The sequence below is a fragment of the Hemibagrus wyckioides genome, linkage group LG28, assembly GCF_019097595.1.
Source record: "Hemibagrus wyckioides isolate EC202008001 linkage group LG28, SWU_Hwy_1.0, whole genome shotgun sequence".
Taxonomy (NCBI): domain Eukaryota; kingdom Metazoa; phylum Chordata; class Actinopteri; order Siluriformes; family Bagridae; genus Hemibagrus; species Hemibagrus wyckioides.
In genome coordinates, this window is record NC_080737.1 from 17214890 (window position 1) to 17235637 (window position 20748).

General features: G+C 40.0%; 1 protein-coding gene across 4 annotated transcripts in view; it reads left to right on the forward strand.

Annotated features, from left to right (window-relative positions):
- Positions 1 to 20748, forward strand: part of dcc (DCC netrin 1 receptor) — a 258746-nt gene that overhangs the window by 84546 nt on the left and 153452 nt on the right. For all 4 annotated transcript variants that reach the window (XM_058383550.1, XM_058383551.1, XM_058383552.1 and 1 more), the window contains exon 3: positions 18288 to 18575. In XM_058383550.1, the coding sequence (XP_058239533.1) occupies positions 18288 to 18575 (288 nt within the window). The remainder of the gene's footprint in view (positions 1 to 18287; positions 18576 to 20748) is intronic.

The window sequence follows — 20748 nt, forward strand, 5'->3', positions numbered from 1 at the left end:
CCAGATCTGCAGCGTTTTTGCTTTTTTTATTCTATAAAGGATCGATCTCCAAATGATTCCAAATTATATTAGAAATCACTTTCTCTCCATTCCTGATACAAATATGGCAGCCATGTGTTTACTTCAGTTTCTAGCTCTTCTAAACATGTATTTTTACTTCTTTGTAATTGTACGCTGGGATTCTTAATTAGACGCTACAAATGGGCACAAATTCACCGCAAGTGGAGAGCTGAAGATTAGAAAAAGACCAGACAATGTCCAGTTTTGAGGAGCCCGCTATAGCCTCAGATTCCTGGTCATGGCTGATAAGTGGAACCTGACAGCAGGTGATCGAGGATGGAGGTGTTGTGCATTTTGTGATGCTTTTCCGCTCACCAAAGAGTGATTTGAGTTACCTTAGCCAGCTTCTAGACTAGTCTCTGACCGCTCTGTCATTAACAAGCCATTTCCACCCACAAAACTATGTTGTTAATAAAAAATGAAAATTTTTCCCCACAATATTCTAATGTCTTTTATATTGTTGTATGTGAAAACTCTGAGCAGTTCCTAAAATACTCAAACCAGCCCAACAACCAAGCCATGGTCAGTGTCTGTGTAACGGAGGCCAGCAGAGATGCACTGGCGACTGACGCTAGTGGGTACAGTCTTTAGCTTCCTTGTTAGTGCGCCTGCCTCCCATGCCAGAGACCCAGGTTCGAGACCCACTTGGAGGTAGTGCGAGTAGGACCCGAGGGGTTTACATCTGATTTCTTCCTTATTTGAATAGGCAGGTGTCCCTAATAAAGTGTTCAGTAAGTGTATATATAGTACGTATAGTTCTGGAAGCTAATATCATGTTTACGAATAATTCCACAATGAGGTTGCATATAATGGGCGAAGAAAAGCAATGGACCTCGTTAAAGAGAATCTCAATTATCATATACAATCTGATCATTTGGTTAGCTCCTGATCCAGGAAAGAGCTGTTCCTTAAGCTCCAAAATATGTTTCTAATCTGTCTATAAGAATATTAGCATATATGTAATTACAAGCTGCACTGAGATTTTGCAACCCAGGCATGGAGACACTCCTGATTGGAGACCAATAGTAGGTAATTTACTACTTTAACCAGCGCTATTTCAGTACTTTGATGAGACATAGAACCTGAAAGTTTTCCATTATGTGTGTGTGTGTGTGTGTGTGTGTTTGTTCAGTTCTGTTTCCAAGGCTATAGTGATATAACTGATTGATACCTTTCATGGCTTTCAGCACTATAAATCGCGTAGTATTTCACACCAGAAAATAAGTGAGCATAGGTCATAGTAAGCCTCACTGTACTCATGTTAGGAATAAAATACGCTGTTATAGAAAAATAATGATTGAAATTTTGGTGTGACGCAAAGCTGAGTTACTGTTTCCACCGTGAAGTTGATTGTTTTCCTATAATAGCACATCCTGAGGTGTTTATATGTCTTATTCAACAGTAATTTCCGCTGTGATAAATGGTTGGGTTGTGCGTTGCAACCATAAGTCTCTGTGCCATTGCTCGGTCTCGCTAGCTCTTTTCTTGTGACTTTGTGTGAGTTCATTCTTTCTAAATAATTCAGCACAAACATTTTTTTTTCCAGAGAATCAGCCTCACCCACCTGTACCCACTCGGAAGCCACCATGCTGGAATTTTTTCCCTCCTGCTGCTGCTTCACTTCCATTAGTTCCAGCTTCTGCTTTTGCCAGCTGCAGATGGCAATATGCTCTGCTGGTGTGTGTGTGTGTGTGTCTGCATCGAGGTGTATTGCTGGCCTCTTTCCCACCGCACACACAGTCTCTGCAGCCAGTGTGTTTTTGATGGCCAACATGGCGGTCTGTCTCACTCTTGCTGGGACTTTAAAGCCATGGGAAAACAGACACACCGGTCTTTTTTTCTCTGCAAGAATGCATGAATATTTCAGAATCGTCAGGTGTGTGTGTGTGTGTGTGTGTGTGTGTGTGTGTGTGTGTGTGAGAGAGAGAAGATGGACGGTAGAAGACAGGCCATCAGGGAGAGATAGAGATGTGGAAACTGTCTTCCGATTTTGTGGACACTTTCTCTATTTCAAAACACACACACACACACACACACACAGTACTTATTCACTGTTTTCTCTGCCAGAAATATTTTTTGGCTAGGAATAAAAGGAAGTTTTTTTTATTATAATTCACACAGATTTAAAACCTACTATTGAAAAATATTGTCGTAAAAAATTCTGAAGATTACATGAAAGGGTATTTTGTGATGTTTAATGTTGCTTTTGTTAATTCAATTTAGAAAAACTTTTTTATTTTTATTCTCTCTCTGAAAAACGCTAGTTCCGTTATCATTATTTATTCAAAATACCAATTTCCATGACTCCTTATTTTTCTGGGTCTCGTCTTTATTTCTTTATTGATAGGGTTTTCAGCCAGGCAGAAGAAAAAAAAAAACAGAACTGATTTGCGGGATTTTTTGTATTCACATTCTCCAAATTTGCATAAAAGAACCCTTTATTTTATCTGTCAAGCAGACAGGTTTGGGAAGCTTTGTGATAACCGGTGCTTGCAGTAAAGCAGTCGCTAATTATCATTTGCTTTTCTCATCTCGTTAAATTACGACTTCATTGCAGTTCTATTTCAGTGTAGTGCCGTGTTCGTTCCCCTGCACGCTAAACTAGCTGCTAAATGAAGCCCCAGAAATGTTTATTTCTGACTGTTACAAAGAGCTAAAACTGGAGACCCCTTAAAAATGTGTAATAGCTGCAATAAATAATAAATATCAAGCCCCTTCCAGGTAATATGAAGCTATGAATTCAACCGTTTTATTAATATTTCAATCATTTTTTTTAGAGACTTTCTGTAAAACTGCCCCAGGAAGTTCAGGCCTGAAACACTGCTGCTGCCCCCAGTGTCCTCACTGCAGAATTACATCCTACCTAGAACACCTGGCTTGTTTGAGGAGTTTATTGCAAAATTTGGTGCATTGTCTTCCTCAATCAGACGTATATGAACATCGCGCTCGGATCTGCTCCAAAACAATCAGATTACCTCTTTCTTTGCAAATAAACTTTGCAGTCTTGTGATGAGAAAGAATTCCAGTCTAACGAACCAGCCATTTTACAATGATGTATAGTGAAACAGGTGAATTTAAACATTGTTTTAGTGATCATGTAATGTTTCCTGCTCAAATTCATGTAATAACTACAGCTAAAACGTATAAGCTGAAATGCTGAGTGTCCATCTTGGTGGATGACCGCTATTGTAACGGAGGCCAGCAGTAGGTGTTGTGCAAGTAAACCTCACTCCCCTGATCTCATGAGGCAAACTAGTGACTGACGCTAGAGGCTGCAGTCTTTAGCCTCCTTGTTAGAGCAACCGCCTCCCGTGGGGTGTAAGTAGGATCCGCGGGGGTTACATTGGTGCCGTGACCCGTATGGGAGTGAGGTTTAGGAGGTTGAGTGTAACGGAGGTCAGCAGTAGGTGCTGTGAAGGTAAACCTCACTCCCCTGATTGCTAGGCAGACTCTCGCTAGAGGCTGCAGTCCTTAGCCTCCTTGTTAGGGCGCCTGGCCCCCCATGCCGGCGAGTAGGACCCACGGGGGTTACACTATTAGATCATAAACAGGCACTCTCTGACCAATGAGAGGACAGTTTAGTCACGTGAGATTTGCATAAATACATTTTGGTATGCTTTGAAAATTTGCTTTCGTGTGAAAGCGAATCAATCCAACTCCACAATTTTGTAACAAAGCACATATCTACTATATTTATATTCATATTTAGCTCCAGAAACATGTTTCTAAACTGTCTAATATTATGATGTATGTAATTACAAGCTGCACTGAGATTTTGCAACCCAGGCATGGAGACACTCCTGATTGGAGACCAATAGTAGGTAATTTACTACTAACCAGCTCTATTTCAGTACTTTGAGGCATAGAAGCTGAAAGTTTTCCATTATGTGTTTGTGTGTGTTTTTAGTTCTGTTTCCAAGGTTATAGTGATGTACCTGACTGATACCTTTCATGGCTTTCAGCACTATAAATCGCATAGTATTTCACACCAGGAAATAACAGAAAAAGTAAACGTTTCTCATAGGTCATAGTAAGCCTTGTTGAACTCATGTTAGCACGCTGTTATAGAAAAATAATGATTGAAAGGTTGGAGTTACTGTTACCACCGTGAAGTTGATTGTTTTCCTATAATAGCACATCCTGAGGTGTTTTTACGTTTTATTCAACAGTAATTTCCACTGTGTTAAAGAGTTGTGTGTTGCAACCCAACAAAGGAATACAGATCCGAGCCAAGAAGAAAATTTTAAAGAATTTAAGTCCCAGTTTTAGAATAGATTTTTTTTAAACAATGCCTTGATCATTGTTTTATTATTTTACATAATCTACGTTGTTGATTAATCGTTAGTAGTCCTACCTAAAACTCTGATAACTTAATAATAACAATAACTTTGATAGCAGATGGTCTCCATTCACAGTCCATGTGATTTTAAAAGCAGCTCAGTCAGTGGCTCTGTGCATGTACTTCACAGCCCATCCCTTTAAATTATTCCTTAAAATATTTGCGTTAGTCTTAAATCAATTTTGCAGGAATCTCACCCGATCTCCAAAGATCAAATCCAACCCCAAAACCACAGGAGAACGCTATCTGGAGGCAGTATGCTGGTGTATTTTCTCCTATTTGGCGAGTTTAAACAAGAGTTTGGTAAATTACACACATCAGACGAGGCCAAGACGCTCCTTCTACGCTACGAGCGTTCTCTCGGTTCCGCCGAGAAAAAACAAAAAACCTCGTAAATATGGAAGACTCCTCAGATGATTTTAGGATCACTTGTTTGAAAGAGCTCACTCTCTTCTTGTGCTTTGAGTCGCTGCTTCATTTTTTTTCCTCCGAATGAAAATTTAATGCCGAAGCCGAAAAGCGCTGGCAGTCTTCAGGGCTCAGCAGGTGTCTTACGTCCTGATACATGTCTCTCTGTCACACACACACACACACACACATATATATACACACAAACGGTGCTTTGCTACTCTTCCTCTTGGGGTTTTCCTCATGTGCATCATGTCGCTGTTTGATGTAATTATCTTGTGCTTTTACATTTTTACACATGGGTTCTAGAGTTGAAATTCAGAACTTTATTCAATGTTCTTTGGCCAAATCTAAAGAAAGCTGTATTTGTTTTGACCCTTTTGACCAGGACACTTGTTGTTCCAGTTTGTCGGCAGAATGGAAGTCAACTTATCGGACATTTTTTCAATCAGTTTAAACAAATGGGTGATGTTCAGGCTGTGAGTCTGGTCTAAAACGAGTCTGTTGGCGTTCAGTGTGTTTTAGACGTGTGTGTTTTTCCCTCCGTTAGAGAACCTTACACAGTATTTCACTGGTTGAAGATCAAAGTTGAGCTGCTTTTTAGATGAACAAGCACTCGGAGCATCTCAGAGAACAGAAATGGGTTTGATTAAACATTTACTTTGAAGATGGAAACTTTTGTCGGGAAAAAACGAACTGTTTTTGTTTTTCTGGAACTTTTCTATGAATATTTCGCCCCTAGTAGGCTAGAGAAAAACAGAAATACTTCTGAAACTCTACAAATTTGTAGAGTTCTAAGTGTCTACTTTCACATGAGCTGCAAATTAACCACCACTGTGGAGTGGAACGTGATAGAGACGCTCAATCATCAACATGGATTAACAATACTAGATTTATTAACATTTAGTAATGTTACTAAAATGAGCTCTGAAACTCTTTATCTAAACTTTTCCCAGTGCAAAAGCTATAAGGTTCTATAAAATAAAACAATAAGTAAGAACTCAAGTCATGCGTAACTATTTATAACGTTTCACACGGGTCGTTTATGCAAATTCTTTGCAGATGTTATTTATCATCGGTGTGAGATCCTCGCTTTCTTTCAGGTTGCCGCTGTTTGATTTGCTGCGAGCGAGTCCAGATTGCAGCTCCGTATCGAGTTACCAAGCCAATTTTATGTACCATATGTATGCCATATGTCACTTCGGAGATTGCTTGACGGAAATTGGAGAAGACAAATGGATCACACGGATCTAGTGTGAACTTGTTTGAGTCTGAGGGTCAAATGTTTAACATTTTGCACAAATTGGAGAAAATATTTGGGAAATGGAATTGATTAAGACGTGGCAGTGATAACTTTTAAAGCGTAATGAACATAAAAAAGTATTGGAGAATAATTCCGTGGTGGAAACCGACTCTTCTTTGCGTGGGCCACATCAAGACTGCTTTGTCTCCAGCATCTTGGCAACATCTCACCCATTTATCTTTAAGCTCCCCCTTTCATCCTTGATCACCTCTGCAGCATCATTGGAGAGATTCGCCATCTTCTCCACAAGCTGTTAGGGGACTTTCATGGGCTTTCAAGAGACTGGCTCATGTTTCAGTTGTTCAGTTGCTGACTGGCAGACTGCGATTCACAGCCAATTAGCTGCAGAGATCTGTCTTGGCTAATAGACTTTATGGCCTCGTCTTCTCCGGGATGGACATGTGCTGTCGCTGGAACAGAATGGAATGAAAAGAAGTAGAGAAAAGTAGCAGAAAGTAAAGAAGTGGAGCACTGGAGTCATTTGAAGTTAGTAATTGATGTGATGGTTTCAGTCCAGAGGAAGTGCAGATTTCATAAGTGTGTGAGCCCCGTATACTACAAAATGGCTACCAAAATACCAAAAACTACTTTAATATGGTGTTATTCTGTTCTGAGAGTGACCAACAGAGGCACAAGCACAACCATGGAGTCTGGGAATATTTAATTTAATTAATTTATTTATTTGTTTCTTTCTTTCTTACTTTCTTTATTTATTTTACAGTGGTAGAAATTGCATTCCATCATTTTATTTTGCAATTTTATTTATTTATTTATTTATTTATTTTACAGTGGTGGAAATTGCATTACATCATTTTATTTTATTTTTATTTATTTATTTATTTGTTTGCTTGTTTGTTTGTTTGTTTCCATATTTTGAGTTCTTATCCTAGCTTTTCAGCCACATGATTTTGTTTGAAGTTTGTTTGAACACATGAAGTTTTTTAGTGTTGTCAGCTATTAGCATAATAATATTCTATTATTATTATTATTATTATTATTATTATTATTATTATTATTATAAAAGAAAAAGAGGGTTTATCCACACACAACAACAGGTAGCGTGTAAATGTAGGCTCTGAGTTTTGTTTGTGCAAAACCTGAATATTGAGCTCCATATCTACAACAGGCAGAATATTATTGTAAATAATGTGTTTAATATTTGAATTACTGAATTAGGTTGTCAGTGAATTTATTTAAATGAAATATCCATCAATGAGTTCCAGAACTCCTGTGCTATTCCTCAGTAGTGATTTCTGCTCTGTGGTAATGTTTTGGTCAGCATTTCAGTCACAGCAGACAAAATAAAAGCAAAAAAAACAATCCAAAACAAATCCGTAGGTAGCAATTACCTCAGGAACTTTATTTACCTCAAAGATAAAATGCTAGAGAGCGACTAGACGCTGACACTGTGCTCCTTTAACCTCCTCCAGACATCAAATCATGATTTCTTGACATTTTCTTAAGCTTTTATTTGCTGACTAGATTGCGAGCAATGCTGAGTCTAATTGTGCTAAATTTAGCTGGTTAAATCTCTCAATTGTAGCACATTGCAACACGTTGTATTGTTAGCTTTCTAGTTTCGACTCAAAGCTAAACAGATGTTGTGAGGTGACTTAACAAGCTAGCAACATCTGTGTTGCCTGGTCTGGTTCATTTTCTTTGAACAGAAGTTAATTATTAGCATTACAGCACTTTTCTCTTTTCCTAGCTGTGAAGGAAACAGTCAAAATAGCATCAATCCAGCTAGCTAGCCTGTTACAGTGTGGATTCAGTGAGCCAGCTAGATTTGGTGTAATTCATCTATAAACAAAGCTGCAGAAAGCCGGCATAGATGCTTGCTAGCTAGTTATGAAGTTCCAGAAAGCAGCAAGTTATCTTAGCTAGCTAGAATTATAGCTTTAAGTAGTGGTTTAAAGAAAAATCCAGTCCAGGATTTGGCCAGTCAGAAAAAAAATGCCTAAAATTCAACACAGACAGTAAATAATGTGTGTGTTTTTGGTTTTTTTTTTTTGGTCTGTCCTTGTCGGCTAAATGACATTTTATGTGTCGAGTGATTTGAGCTTCAGCGTTGATGATGAGCAGCAATTAGAATGGAGAAAAAAGCTCCATTAGCCGCATTGTTTGTAAGTCAAGTGCACTCGTCTTTGGTGTCATTAGTTCTGGTTGTTATGAATTTAAAGCATTAACATGGCAAAGTGCGTGTAAAGTGATACAGCAGCGCGGGGAAATGGACCGAAATGTCACTGCGAATTCATCAGTTATCTGATATATGCATCGTTGTTGTTGTTGTTTTTTTACACACTTCATATGACGACGGCTTCGCTTCCCCTCCAGCTTTACTTGTTGCTTTCCATTTTCTGTTTATTCACATCAAGCTCCATGTTACTGCATTTTACTGCAGATATGTTGATCATAAATGCTCAGTTTCATGAGTTTTATTCCCATCCGTAATATATTTATCGAATGTTTAAATGACTAGCCGTATTTGTGTCGTTAGCATGCGTAGATTACGCCTATGGCTCCAATTAGAGGAAGAAAGTCTCAGAGCAGAGAGCCAGATGCACTTAAAGGCTTAATGAACGGTTTTAGGTTGATAAAGTGGCAATGAATTCTCGAATAACGTCTCGAATAAGACGATCAGAATTCAGATGTTCGGTCGCGTGAAGGAAGGCAAGGCCAACGAGACGGGTTAAAAAGCTCTAAATGCTTTGTTTGCATTTTTATCGCGTGTAAACACTCGAATCAAAAGCCCTCTTCATTTGACTTGCAATGAGCTACGATGGAGGCTCTGAGCAAACGCAGGATCAGAAATGGGGCATTTTAACAATCAGCGAGCGCCCAGCATCGAGCCAGTGTAAACAAAGCAGCAATAAACGGCTAATTCAGCTCCCTGGTTGCAGCTTTATGTATCCAAACAGGCACTGAGAGTAAAACTATTGGCATTGTGCGCCTAACTCATTCTTTGCCTCCTCCAGACACTGAGCAATGATTCCTCAACTTTTTCTAAAGCCTTTGTTCGTGTTGCTGCTTTATATTTGAGTGGCGCCGACTAGGCTGCTGAATAAACATCAGCTTCTCTTGCACTGATGTTGGAGAAAGTGGAAATAAAAAAGCGTTTCAGATCAAGGCTTTGAATATTCGTTAGTGCGGGTGAATACTCTTCTCAAAACCAGCCACTGAAATAATAATAATAATAAGAAGAAGAAGAAGAAGAGGATGACAAAGAAGAAGAAAAGGAAGAAGAAGAAGAGGAAGATAAAGATGAAGAAGAGGACAAAGAAGATGATGATGATGAAGAAGCTTCAATAACACTCTTACTTCACTGTACTGACACACACATACACACACACACACACACACAGAGACCATGCCTACTTATCCAGTACTGACACACACACACACACACAGAGGCCACACCCATTTCCTTAGTACTGATAAACAGAGTCCACGGATACTCATCTAATACTGACAAATACACACAGAGACCACATCTACTTCAGTTGTACTGACACACACACACACACAGACCACACCTACTTCACTGTACTAACAAACTAAGAGGCCATGCCTAGTTCACTAGTACTGATACACACACAGAAGCCACGCCTACTTCACTGTACTAACACACACAGAGACCACACCTACTTAACTGTACTGATAGAGAGGCCACGCCTACTTCACTGTACTAACACACACAGAGACCGCACCTACTTAACTGTACTGATAGAGAGGCCACGCCTACTTCACTGTACTAACACACACAGAGACCGCACCTACTTAACTGTACTGATAGAGAGGCCACGCCTACTTCACTGTACTAACACACACAGAGACCGCACCTACTTAACTGTACTGATAGAGAGGCCACACCTACTTCACTAGTAGTAACACACACACAGAGGCCACATCTACTGTACTGTACTGACACACACAGAGGCCACACCTACTTTATGTACTGACACACACAGAGGCCATGCCCACACACACAGGCCACACCTACTTCACTTGTATTGATAGAAACAGCCAAAATTTTTTCCATGGCACACACAGTCTAAGGCCCTTGTAGTAACACACACTCATACACACAGGCCACGCCCACTTCCCTAGTACCAGCAGCCATTATTTCTTGATATATTCTGCTAGTCAGTGCAGTTTATCATAAATAGAGATCAATAATGTACTCGTAATGTACTCAGTGTCAAATGCTTCATCCAGCTGAAGCCAAATTTCACCCACAGATCTTCTGCCTTTCTCGTCGCTGCTCTCTGTCCTGCTGTGATATGAGGCTAAATGGCCTGCCTCTGCTCTCACTGAAGCGTTTTATGTCAGAAAAACACTCACAAATCCAGCAGACCTTCTCCACACTCCATCGTGTGCTTCTGATATCAAGGGATGATGACGCACAACTCGAACACACACTAACGCATTCCCTCTGATCTCCAAGATGCTGCTAGCTTTCCAGTTACCTTATCGCTGAGGTTTCAGAATGATTTATTCCGCCATGGCTGCTTCAGCTAGCAGCTCGTATTAGTGATGTGGGCGTGAAGGATTTCTGTCATCCAGACTCAGGCTTTTCCTCTTTTGTCTGTCTCTTTTTGTGTTGCACAAAACAAAAGCTCGCGTTTTTCAAGGCCTCGCTAATGACCAAGGCGAGGGAGAAAGAGATGAAGAAAAGGTTGGAGTGAGATTTATATCTTTCTATGACTGTGCTAATGCCCTTAGCTACGCTTCTACAGCGACCCGGGTTAAAATAAAAAAAAAGTGCTGACTCAGGCCCAGCAAAAAAGATGATGATGCTAGCCTCAGTGCTACGTTCGCAGACTATCCGCTCGCTGTAATGCTCGCTATAATAAACCACTTACACTACTCTCAGTGTTCATATTTATCCATATTTCTTTCTCTCCATGTATTTAATTTTATTCCTGACCTCCAGAGCTCCTAGCCTCCATCTTTCTCTCACGCTAATTTGATTTAGCATCGCTTGTCTTCCGTTGGTTCGCACACAGGGACGTGGTAAATCAGAGTGTCCTAATGAAGTTGTGTAAGTGCAGAGCCAAATTTCCTCGCTCTTCCTCCCACACACACACACACACACACACACACACACACACACACACACACATACCTACACACACTGCAGTGGAGCTCTGTGTTACTGAAGGAGAAATATTAAGATAAATGCATTTGATTTTGTTGTAGTAGGTGTGTGTCGAGGAAAGGTGAGGATAGAGGAGATAGACGAATAGCAGGAAAAGTACAGAGGAAAGTAAAAATTTATATATATAATATGTGTGAAATGAATAAATGAAGAAAATGATTTACATTTATATAGTTAATAATTAAATATATTTTTAAAAATGTATAAAAAAAATTCTTTGAGCACTTTGAGGACATTGATATATATATATATATATAGATAGATAGATAGATAGATAGATAGATAGATAGATAGATAGATAGATAGATAGATAGATGTGTAAAAAGTCAGATATATAAAAATCATGCATTTATTATTAAGGTTTTTTTTTGGTGGAAATAAAGTAAAAAATAAACAAATTAATAAATAAATGCATTTTATGTATTTAAATATAAATATTATATATATACTGTACAGGTCAAAAAATAGACCTGTACAGTAACATCAAAAAATCTATAAATTATTTCAGTCATTTATAAATTATATGTAAAGAGGCAAAAAAAGATCCAATATTTATTGTATAATATAAAAGATTAAATATAAGTTCCAAGAAATATAAGCAATAAATAAATGAACAAATGAATAAAAGAAAATTATTATTATTGTAATTCTTTTTAGTTTAAAACCAATATTTTAAAAAACTGGAATATTAAAATTAATCTTAAAATGCTTTATTATTATTATTATTATTATTAATATTAGTAGTAGTAGTAGTAGTAGTATTATTTTAATAAACAATGATTTTGTGACAGAATTGAAGTCACAGTGTGACTTATTATTTATTTATTTAGCCATTTATTTTCTTATTTATTTATTTATTTACTTTTTTATTATTATTTATATTATTTTAATCAACAATGATTTTGTGACAGATTAGAAGTAACAGCGTGACTTATTATTTATTTATTTAATCGACTTGCTTGTTTATTTACTTAGTATTATTATTATTATTATTATTATTATTTTAATCAACAATGATTTAATGACAGATTAGAAGTAACAGCGTGACTAACTGAAACAGAAACCTGTGAGATATTTCTAATGGATGTTGGCTGGTGAATATCATGATTTAATGAGATCCAGTTCTTTTAAAGAGAAAAGTAAAAGGTCGTGCAAGGTGAAGGCTTTCTTTTTCTTTTTTTTAGATTAAAAGAAGGGAGATCAGTACACGGTACATGGCTCTCTCTGCACTGTAAGCTATGAGCATGAACACCTCACAGAATCAGTAATTCCTTGTTATCTTCTGAGAGACAGAACCATCTCCGGTGGCATCCATCATGTTAAAGCTGTTTATTAAAGTGCAGGAAGCTGGACGTGGGACGGTTTCCTCTGTCCTCTTTTTCTCAGCGTCAGGTTACGATGAGAGACGAACAAGACTGCGGCGGCTGATGAGGATTATTTCCCTCTAATAATTATTGCTGCTGATGATGCACTCACTCTCCGGATGTCCGTGTCAGTCAGCGTGAATCCGCTAAGAGGCGGCGGGAATGGCAGAGAGGCTCGAGTGTTTTGATGATCAGTTATTATGCTGATGAATGATCTTTTGATGATTACAGCCATGTCTTTTGTTAGATGAGAACATTTCAGCTCCGGGGCTCTGCTCGGGCTCGGCTTCACTGTGAGGTTGGAGGAGAGCTGAAGAGAGCTGGACAACACGATCCTTTATTCTTCAGGCGTTCTAGATACCACTATGTATGGCGTGAGGGAGGGAGCGAAAGAAGGAACTTCCTTAGACCTTAGGAACCCTTAGACTGTACTTTTTTTGTTTGTTTGTTTTTTTTCTTCACTTGATTATCATCTCATTTGTTCTCTGTTCAGGTTTTATTCCTTGCCCTTATGAATGAATTGAATCCAATTGTCTCATTAGTTCATTTAAATTGAATTGGAGAGAGAGAGAGAGAGAGAGAGATGGAGAGACAGACAAAGAGACAGAGAGAGAGAAAGAGAGAGAGAGAGACAGAGAGCGAGAGAGAGAGAGAGATGGAGAGACAGACAAAGAGACAGAAAGAGAGAGAGAGAGACAGATGGAGATACAGACAAACAGCTAGACAGAGAGAGAGAAAGACAGACAGAGAAGGACAGACAGACAGAGAAAGAAAGACAGACAGACACAGAAAGTAAGACAGACAGACAGAACAGGATAGACAGGGAAAGAGAGACAGACAGCCAGACATAGACAGACAGAGACAAACAGACAAAGAGAAAGACAGACATACAGAGAGTCAGACACAGCCAGAGAGAGTCAGACACAGCCAGAGAGAGAAAAAGACACAGACAGAGAGAGAGAGAGAGACAGACATACGAATAGAGAAGCAGACAGACAGACAGAGAGACAGACAGGGAGCTCAGCCTCGGCTTCACTGTGAGGTTGAAGGAGAACTGAAGAGAGCTGGACAACACGATCCTTTACTCTTCAGGAGTCTATCTGCAGTCTAGACACAGCTATGTATGGAGTGATGGAGGGAGCGAAAGAAGGGACGGAAGCATAAATACAGTAAATGAGAGAACGGATTAATAAAACAGCAAATAAATGAGTAAATTAGCGAACGATAGAAAGAAAGGACGAATCAACGAGTGAATGAAAGGAAAAATGAAAGAATCATTTCTGTGAAACTTTACCAAGCACAGAGATCTTGATAAAGCTCTGACCCCTGAGACTCCGCCCATAAATCTGAAATAAAACATCTCCACATCAACAAGGAAACATTTCTCTTTGCTGAGTAACACACCCACACGTATATGAGCTGTTACTATAGAAACGGTAAGGTATTTACGTTAACCCGTCGTTCGCGTTACAGCTGGAAGGTAAAGAAAAACACCGTCCACTTTCTGACCAATCAGATCGGAGAATTCTTCTTGATATAAAACAAATCTAAAATCATTCATCCTCGAAAAGCACAAGATCCTTCTGTACGCCATGAAAAAAAGCTGGCCGTGAGAAACTCGGGATGAAACTCCCGGTCCTCATTTATCACTGATTGAAAGCGATCTGCTCGGCATCTATCGGATATTTCCGCGGCTGCTTTCTCGTTTGCGATGAGGAACAGATGCCGCTGTTTGCTCTGCGTCTGCTTAGCGCCGTCAGGACACAAACGCTGTACGGAGTTTTGATTGATTCGCCAGTCCCGTGTTTAATCTGAGGCTCGGCATGGAAACAAACACACAGTCATGAATAATAAGCACATTTTACACACACACACACACACACACACACACACACACAGTATATACTGTTCATTAATTTGCACATGCAGTGGAATCTGGGTGTCAGTTACTAGATCAATGGTACTAACAAACTCAGTATAACACACACACACACACACACAAATATCCTATTCAAGTCACACATTAACCTGCTAGTTAACCAATAGAGAGAGAGGGGGGGGGGAAGAGAGAGAGTATGATAGAGAGAGAGAGAGAAAGGGGGGTTGGGGGGGGGGGAGAGAGAGAGAGAGAGTATGATAGAGAGAGAGAGAGAGAGAGAGAGAGAGAGAGAGAGAGAGAGAGAGAGAGAGAGAGAGAGAGAGAGAGAAAACAGGGGTGGGGGAGAGAGTGACTGAGAGAGAGAGAGAGAGAGAGAGAGAGAAAACAGGGGTTGGGGAGAGAGAGAGAGAGAGAGAGAGAGAGAGAGAGAGAGAGAGAAAACGGGGGTTGGGGAGAGAGTGACTGAGAGAGAGAGAGAGAGAGAGAGAAAGAGTGGAATAAGGAGAGAGAGTGAAAAAGAGAGAGATCGCAGATAAATCATTGTTGCAGTGATCCGGCATGGATTCTAGGTTTCGCAGCATTTTTTTAAGACATGGAAAGTTGCAGACCTCGAGTCTTTTATCTTACAGTCGTGTTGATTTTCTTGAGCAAGCATGACTCTGACTGTAGTTCTGCCTCAGACATAAATTATACATTTCTATTAAATTTTAAACACATGCTAGTTCGAAAAGCTAATCGTTTCCATAGTAACAGTTCACTCACGGAGACGTGTAGGCAGACGCTGCAGATCATCTCAGACCAATCATAAACAGATTATTAAATCTCACAAATGAACACCTTAAAAGTGTGACAGCGAAGAGAATTGAATAGAATGTTTTTAGAAGAATTCGGAAACTCATTAAAGCACTGGACTCACATTTCTGGCAAAGTATAAACTAATAGTGTTTCCTTTTTTTTTTACCTTCGGTTTGGATACAGTAAAATAAAGATAGTTATAATTGAATAAAAATAAAATAAAAATAAAACAAAAATTAGTTACAGTAGAATACAAATAAAATTAAAATAAAATAGAAATCGTCATAGTTGAATAAAAAGGGAAAAAAGAATATAATGAAATTCAATAGTAGTAGTCTAAAAGAATTCGATTAAAATAGAATAAAACTAAAATAAAAATAGAATAAAATGAAATTCCAATAAAATGAAATTAGTTATTGAATAAAAATAAAATAAAAATAGATTTAAATACAATAGAATCAAAGTAAATAGTCAGAAAATCCCATTAATAATAGAATAAAGGTAGAATAAAAATTAGTTGAATAAAAATAAAATAAAAATAGAGTAAAATGAAAATAAAATAAAAATAGTTATAGTTGAATAAAAAAGTAAATAAGAATATACATAAATATAGTGGAATTTGAATAGATAGTCTGAAAATTAAAATTAGTTACAGTTGAATTAAAATAAAAATAGAATGAAATGAAAATAAACCTTGAATAAAAAGAGAATAAGAATAGAATTAAATACAATAGAATCAAAATAAATACTCTAAAAATTCAAATAAATTGAATAAAAATTACAGTTGAATTAAAATAAAAATAGATTAAAATGAAATGAAAATAAAAAGTTATCGTTGAATAAAAAGAGAATAAGAATAGAAATAAATACAACAGAATCAAAATATATAGTCTGAAAATTATATTAAAAATAGAAATAAAATTAGTTATAGTTGAATAGAAATTAAATAAAAATAGAAAAAAGTTATCCTAGGATTAAAAAATAGAATAATATAAAAATAGAATAGAAATAGCTAGAGTAAAAATAGGAATAGAATTAATCAGTTTATTTGTGTAATGAGTTTCAGTGTAAAAGTGCTGCTCTTTTTTATTCGTAAATTCTTTGTGTTCTGTGGGGATTTGTTTTCCTTCACTAAGATTTTCCTTGACTCTGAATTGCTGCGGGCACACACACACTCACACACACACACACACACACACACACACACACACACTCACACACACACACTCACACACACACACACACACACTCACACACACACACACACACACTCACCCTCACTAAGCCCTTATCTCTGCCTTCGCCTCCCGTCGTCTCTCATAAATGACAGGCGTTTGAGCTGCAGTCACCCCATCGCCCTCGCTCCCTCTCATCCTCTCAGAGCAAGTGCACTCTCACTACCTCAACACTTTCTGCCCCTCCTGCCCTCTGCAGCATCGCCAAACTTCGCACTCCTACTACCTCACCACTTTTTGCCCCTCCTGCCCTCTGCAGCGTCGCCAAACTTCGCACTCCTACTACCTCACCACTTTTTGCCCCTCCTGCCCTCTGCAGCGTCGCCGAACTTCCCACTCCCACTCTCACTACCTCACCACTTTTTGCCCCTCCTGCCCTCTGCAGCGTCACTGAACTTCCCACTCCCACTCTCACTACCTCACCACTTTTTGCCCCGTCTGCCCTCTGAAGAGTCGCCGAACTTCCCACTCCCACTCTCACTACCTCACCACTTTTTGCCCCGTCTGCCCTCTGAAGAGTCGCCGAACTTCACACTCTCACTACCTCACCACTTTTTGCCCCTCCTGCCCTCTGCAGCGTCACTGAACTTCCTACTTCCACTCCAAGTACCTCACCACTTTTTGCCCCTCCTGCCCTCTGCAGTGTCGCCAAACTTCACACTCCCACTCTCACTACCTCACCACTTTTTGCCCCTCCTGCCCTCTGCAGCGTCGCCAAACTTCACACTCCCACTCTCACTACCTCACCACTTTTTGCCCCTCCTGCCCTCTGCAGCGTCACTGAACTTCCCACTCCCACTCTCACTACCTCACCACTTTTTGCCCCGTCTGCCCTCTGAAGAGTCGCCGAACTTCACACTCTCACTACCTCACCACTTTTTGCCCCTCCTGCCCTCTGCAGTGTCGCCGAACTTCACACTCCCACTCTCACTACCTCACCACTTTTTGCCCCTCCTGCCCTCTGCAGTGTCGCCGAACTTCACACTCCCACTCTCACTACCTCACCACTTTTTGCCCCTCCTGCCCTCTGCAGTGTCGCCGAACTTCACACTCCCACTCTCACTACCTCACCACTTTTTGCCCCTCCTGCCCTCTGCAGTGTCGCCGAACTTCACACTCCCACTCTCGCTGCATCTACACCCTTCACTTGTTAACGCAGATTAACCTCGAAGATTAATGCGCAGCTACAGCTGCACCAGGCTGGAGCTTTCTAGCAGCAACTGGGCAGCCTTCCAATTTCATACTCCCGCGCCGTGTGCCCGGCTCCATCATTTGTCTCCTTCACTCGGGGAAATGGATCGGGTTCGAGAACTAATAACCACTTGTATTTGGGATCTCTGTTTAGTTGTTTGTTTGTTTGAAGTAAATGTTCCACGCTCAGTGCATATCTATAATCACGCAACCAGACTTTCACTCCCTCAAACCCTGCACTTCTGCAAACTCATTTTTTTGCTCAGTGTGTGTTCGTGTGTGTATGTGTGTGTGTGTGTGTGTGTGTGTGTGTGTGTGTGTGTGTGGAGTAAGAATATACCCATACAGCATGTAACGCTGTATGTATAACCCAAGACAATTCATTCAAATTTATTTGAGAGAAAATTTCTACCAGCAATCCATACAAAAGTTACATACTGCCACTTTAATATTTCTGTCATCTAAACTATACACAATTATTATTATTAGTAGTAGTAGTAGTATTCTATAACATTTCTCATCTCTGTCTCCTCCCGCTCCCCTGCTCTCTCTCAGGTCCTTTACGTGTGGTGGTCCCCACGGAGTCGGTCTCGTCCTACATGGGGGACACGGCATTGCTGCGCTGCGAGGTGACGGGCGAGCCCATGCCTGTAGTGCGCTGGCAGAAGAACCGCGACGAGCTTCCCTTGACCTTTGACCCCGACAGCAGGGTGGTTGTTCTGCCCTCCGGCTCGCTACAGGTCAGCAAGGTGCAGCCTCCTGACGCTGCCACATACCGCTGCCTGGCCGAGAACCCGGGCAGCGCTCGCACAGGCACCGACGCTGACCTGAGGGTTTTACCGGGTGAGTAAAGGCTTCCTAAAAGTTACATACTGCCCCTTTAATCACATTGTATTCACATTTCTACCAGACATGAACTATTTTTCTCCTCATATAAGACAGAATGTCTGTTTTAGCATGAAAATTCTGATTAACCCTGACCTGAGGGTTTTACTGGGTGAGTACAACCTTCCGAAAAGTTACATACTGCCGCTTTAATGAAATTTTATTCACATTTCTACAAGACACACACTATTTTTCTCCTGATATAAGAGAGGATGTCTATTTAGCATGAAAATTCTGACTAAACCTGATTTGAGGGTTTTAACAGGTGAGCACAGGATTCCTAAACGTTACATAGCCCCCCTTTAATGACATTTTATTCACATTTTTACCAGACGTGCACTATTTTTTTAAGACAGAATGTCTATTTTAGAGTGGTAATTTGTACTTTTTTCCCGCATTGATGATGTTTCCCATCGCTGCTCTTTGTGCAAGTTCACACGAGTCGAATCCGAAAGCATTTCATCAGTCTCCTGCTGTGTAAAGATCACATTACAGATCTGACGCTCAGCTGAAGCACGTTTTATCTGTCGGATCACAAAGCGGGCATCAGCCTTCACCGCTGCCGATGATATGAGTCTCTCTCGGTGCGTCCTGACAGTTCCATAACCCGGGATTCCTCGGCTCTGCGATATTTAATGTTTTCTTGGTCTGATTCTGCGCACTGCGTATTCATCAGCCTCGTTTACAATCAGGAAAAATGTGACAGGGATTTAGGGGCTTGAGTCCAGAATCCTGGCTTTAAAAACTGATTAATGAGCTTGATCTCAGAGTGGAGCTTACTCTTCCTGCTGTGGGAGTGTGTAGGAGTGTGTCTGGGAGTGTGTGTGTGGAGGGAGTGTGGGAGCGTGTGCGTTTGAGTGGGAGTGTGTGTGTGGAGGGAGTGTGGGAGTGTGTGTCTGGAGGGAGTGTGGGAGCGTGTGCGTTTGAGTGGGAGTGTGTGTGTGGGGGGAGTGTGGGAGCGTGTGCGTTTGAGTGGGAGTGTGTGTGTGGGGGGAGTGTGGGAGTGTGTGTGTGGGGGGGACGGGTAGAAGTGTGCAAAAGTTTGTGTGTAAGTGTGTGTATAAGTTTGTGTGTGTGGGAGTGTGTGTATGGGAGTGTCTGTGTAAGAGTGTGTGTGGGGAGGGGGTGCACTATGTAAGACTCAGTTGGTGTGGATCCTCTCGATTCTCCATGCTGTGTCCAAGAATACATTAAGCTGCTCACCTAATACACACACACACACACACACACACACACACACCCGCCGCTGGGTCTGAGGGGTTTGGACTACTTTTATGCCATTTAATTTAATTAAAGTTAGATATAAAATCCTGTTATGCCATTTAATTCACTCTCAATACACACACACACACACACACACCATCTGCACTAGCTTTTTACAGAATGTAAAAATCCAGAGAACATAAAACATTTAATAGACTTTAGAACCTTTAGCACATTTTACCTGATAAACTTTACTAAATTAAACTTGTCTCCAGCTTCAGAGTTTAAATTCTCTTCTAAACCTGAGCTAAACTCACCTTTCCTGAAAATTACATGCTGAAGGTACGAAGGGTGAGCCATGAGGGCATCGCCACGGCAACAAGGAAAAGTACCGCTTTAGTACACTGGTCTTAGGAAAGGCTTTTAGTGTCTGTTTTCATGAAGACAGAAGTAAGATATTTATCTGTTAGTTATCCGCTATTGCACTTTGCTGATGAAGTTTATTTTGTATTTTGTATTTTCTTACACTAAATTAAGATCGTTCACTGAAGCCTCATAAACAGCACTTTCTCCAGAGAGTAGAGAGAAGCAAAGGGGAAATTACATCCAAAAAATAAAAATAAAATATTGATTGATTTATTTATTTGTTTGTTTTATAACTATTCTTATTTATTTATTTGTTTGTTTGTTTGTTTGTTTGTTTTTTATTATTATTCAGTATTTTTAATGCCATAGAAGCGGGTCACAGACTTTACCCTGATTGTTCATTTCATTCTCCAGAGAGAGAGAGAGAGAGAGAGACAGACAGACACACAGAGACTGAGAGAGAGAGACAGACAGAGAAAGATAGACAGACAGAGATGTCTGAGAGAAGACTGACTGTGTGTGTGTGCGCGTGTGTGTGTGCGCGTGTGTGTGTGTGCATGTG